The sequence below is a fragment of the Lontra canadensis genome, unplaced genomic scaffold (genome assembly GCF_010015895.1).
Source record: "Lontra canadensis isolate GAN:19392208 unplaced genomic scaffold, GSC_riverotter_1.0 scaffold30, whole genome shotgun sequence".
NCBI classification, from domain to species: Eukaryota; Metazoa; Chordata; class Mammalia; order Carnivora; family Mustelidae; genus Lontra; species Lontra canadensis.
Window position 1 is genome coordinate 9,299,268 of NW_022631024.1, and position 2,876 is coordinate 9,302,143.

At 39.4% G+C, this 2,876-nt stretch overlaps 1 protein-coding gene across 1 annotated transcript; it reads left to right on the top strand.

Moving 5' to 3' along the window:
- The first annotated feature begins 484 nt into the window (after nucleotides 1-484).
- LOC116872849 (olfactory receptor 1L1) lies at nucleotides 485-1,563 on the top strand. The gene has a single exon (XM_032866370.1). It carries the CDS (start codon nucleotides 631-633, stop codon nucleotides 1,561-1,563), a length of 933 nt encoding a protein of 310 aa, XP_032722261.1. The 5' UTR covers nucleotides 485-630.
- Nucleotides 1,564-2,876: the final 1,313 nt, after the last annotated feature.

Genomic DNA, 2,876 nt, shown 5'->3' on the forward strand with positions numbered 1-2,876 from the left:
CACAAGAATGGAATCGATAGTAGCATTAAAAGAACTGTTTTCTCTGTCTGCCTATCTTTTATCCCTTCATGCTTATTGTTTTACTCCAACTTATTTTCACTAAAAATAAGGGGCATAGAGTAACTGCTGGGTGAATTCATATTTCAATGTCTTTTCAGATAATTTTCAGTCTCCAGAAAAACTGACACAAAGAGAAACATCGGAGTTCACAGAAATCTTCATTCCATTAGCTGGCAATTAAATGGGAAGCAAACTTCTAAACTTCCTGCCATGAACTGATGACTGAAAATCCTCAATCAGAAGATAATTTCTCTAAGATTTTGCTCCTCCCCTTTCAGAAAATTCTCTCTTCCTCTTATTCTCTCTCCCTATCTCTCTTCCTTTTTCTCTTTCCCATTTCTGTTTTCCCTGTATTAGTCTCCCTTTACAGCAAAAGACTGAAAGGAGGTTAAAATATACATTAATTTCTGAATTCTGAACATTAATGGAAAGAAGTCATGACCCAGGTAGTATTTTAGCTGTTTTAATTGCTGATAGGAAGAATAAATTTTTTAAAATCTTGGATAGACAATATCAAATGTTGGAAGTGTCTGTTATAATGATAGTTTATCTTTAGGTGAACCCAAGGCTATGGGAATAAATAATCTAACAAGACCCTCTGAATTCATCCTCCTGGGACTTTCCTCTCGACCTGAAGATCAGAAGCCACTCTTTGCTGTGTTTCTCCCTATCTACCTCATCACAGTGGTAGGAAACCTGCTCATCATCCTAGCCATCCACTCAGACACTCGCCTTCAGACACCCATGTACTTCTTCCTGAGTATCCTGTCCTCTGTTGACATTTGCTATGTGACAGTCACTATCCCCAAGATGCTGGTGAATTTCTTATTAGAGACAAAGGCCATCTCTTATGGTAAGTGTCTGACCCAGATGTACTTCCTCATAGCTTTTGGAAACACAGATAGTTACCTCTTAGCAGCCATGGCCATTGACCGCTATGTAGCCATATGTAATCCCTTTCACTATATCACCATCATGAACCATAGACGCTGTGTCCTCCTTCTGATCATTTCCTTCTGCATTCCACACCTCCACTCCCTCCTGCACATTCTCCCGACCAATCAACTCATCTTCTGTGCCTCCAATGTCATCCACCATTTTTTCTGTGATGACCAGCCAGTCCTAAAATTGTCCTGTTCCTCCCATTTTGTCAAAGAAATCACAGTAATGACAGAAGGATTGGCTGTCATAATGACACCATTTTCATGCATCCTCATCTCTTATTTGAGAATCCTTATCACTGTTCTAAAGATTCCTTTAGCTTCCGGGAAGCACAAAGCATTTTCCACCTGTGGCTCTCATCTCACAGTGGTGACCCTGTTTTATGGAAGCATCAGCTATGTCTATTTCAAGCCCCTGTCCAACTATACTGTCAAGGATCGAATAGCAACAATCATCTACACCATACTGACTCCCATGCTAAACCCATTTATCTATAGTCTAAGGAACGAAGACATGAAGCAGGGCTTATCAAAGCTGATGCACCAGGTGAAATGCCAATAAGAGGATCTGAGATCTTAAGAGAATCCCATTAATTTCTTGCCCCTGACTACAGGTTTTTAATGTCTGTCATCCTATTCTGAAGGATGGTAACTTCAATGATGTGTTGCATCTCTGATAGAAAAACTTTTATTGTCTGTGATGAAACTAATGTGTTGAAACTACTCCTAAATATTATGCCAACTTCCCAGCGATCTCTAATATTATCTGCCTGGGGCAAGGTCTACTTGAATCTTGTTCTCTGTGCTCCAGTCTAAATTTCAGTCAGCCATATCTCCTTTCCAGAAAATCACATGCATTTCACTTAATCTCAATCCCATGGAATTCCCTCGTCCTTGAGTTTGATCACTAGAAACTCCTTATTCATAGGTATCCTTATTCATAAGGCTGAGTGTTCTTATGTAGTAATTTAAAGCTGTCTGAATGACTTTAAGTGTGTGTGTGTGTGTGTGTGTGTGTAACTTATAACATTAGCCCAAGTGCTTTTCAACAGCAAGAGCTCTCTTTTCCCCCTTACAATGGCCATGACTCCTTCCTATGCATCAGTTCAAAGATTAAGGTCCTAATTGCTACAGTTATCATATAGTAAATAAATGAAAGCAGCCCAGTAGATGACTTTTGGTGAATCAGTCCCAGGCCAGTTGCTCAAGAGCACAGCATCTCAGAATTCTTTTCTATTTTCCACCTGGCACAGCTGACTTTGCACTCTCTTCTGATTAATTTCATATGACCTGAACTCAGATTCAACACTCTCTCAGGGGCCAAGTATTAGGTCCCAATAACCCTAGCAATAGATGCCACCAATTGCTAGGGATTCTTCTTCCTTCACAGATGTGACCCAACCTGCTTACCAGAAAAACAGAATTGGCCAGGAAAAATGCTTTGGTTCATTTGTGAGTTCTGGAAAATACTAAAGTCACTGCTTATCTGGAAATTTCTTTGGCAACTCAGAGGTTTATGAATTCATTTTGTTCATTCAAAAATGTCTATTTCTTATTCATCATGTGTCAGTCTCTGGGACTTAAAAACAAAAGATTATGTGCTAGATGATAAGCCAACAATCTGACAGCCAAAAACCTGCAGGAGCAGAAGGAAACAAAATAGCATTGGCAATATAAGATTTTGGAGTGAAATTTTGTGTTATTTGGGTCATTTTCAGTTATAAGGTACAGAGGCAAATATACATTTAAGTAACAGTTGTTTAAAAAAAAAACAACCCTGGGCTCGATCAAGGGAAGACTTCATTTGAAAGGATTATTGCAAGAGGAGGGACAGGGTCTATAGCAATACAGGGGAGGGACCTATTGTAACAGGAA

What these genes read in the sequence shown, in the direction of transcription:
- LOC116872849 (XM_032866370.1), top strand. Translation starts at nt 631, where the DNA reads ATGGGAATAAATAATCTAACAAGACCCTCTGAATTCATCCTCCTGGGA.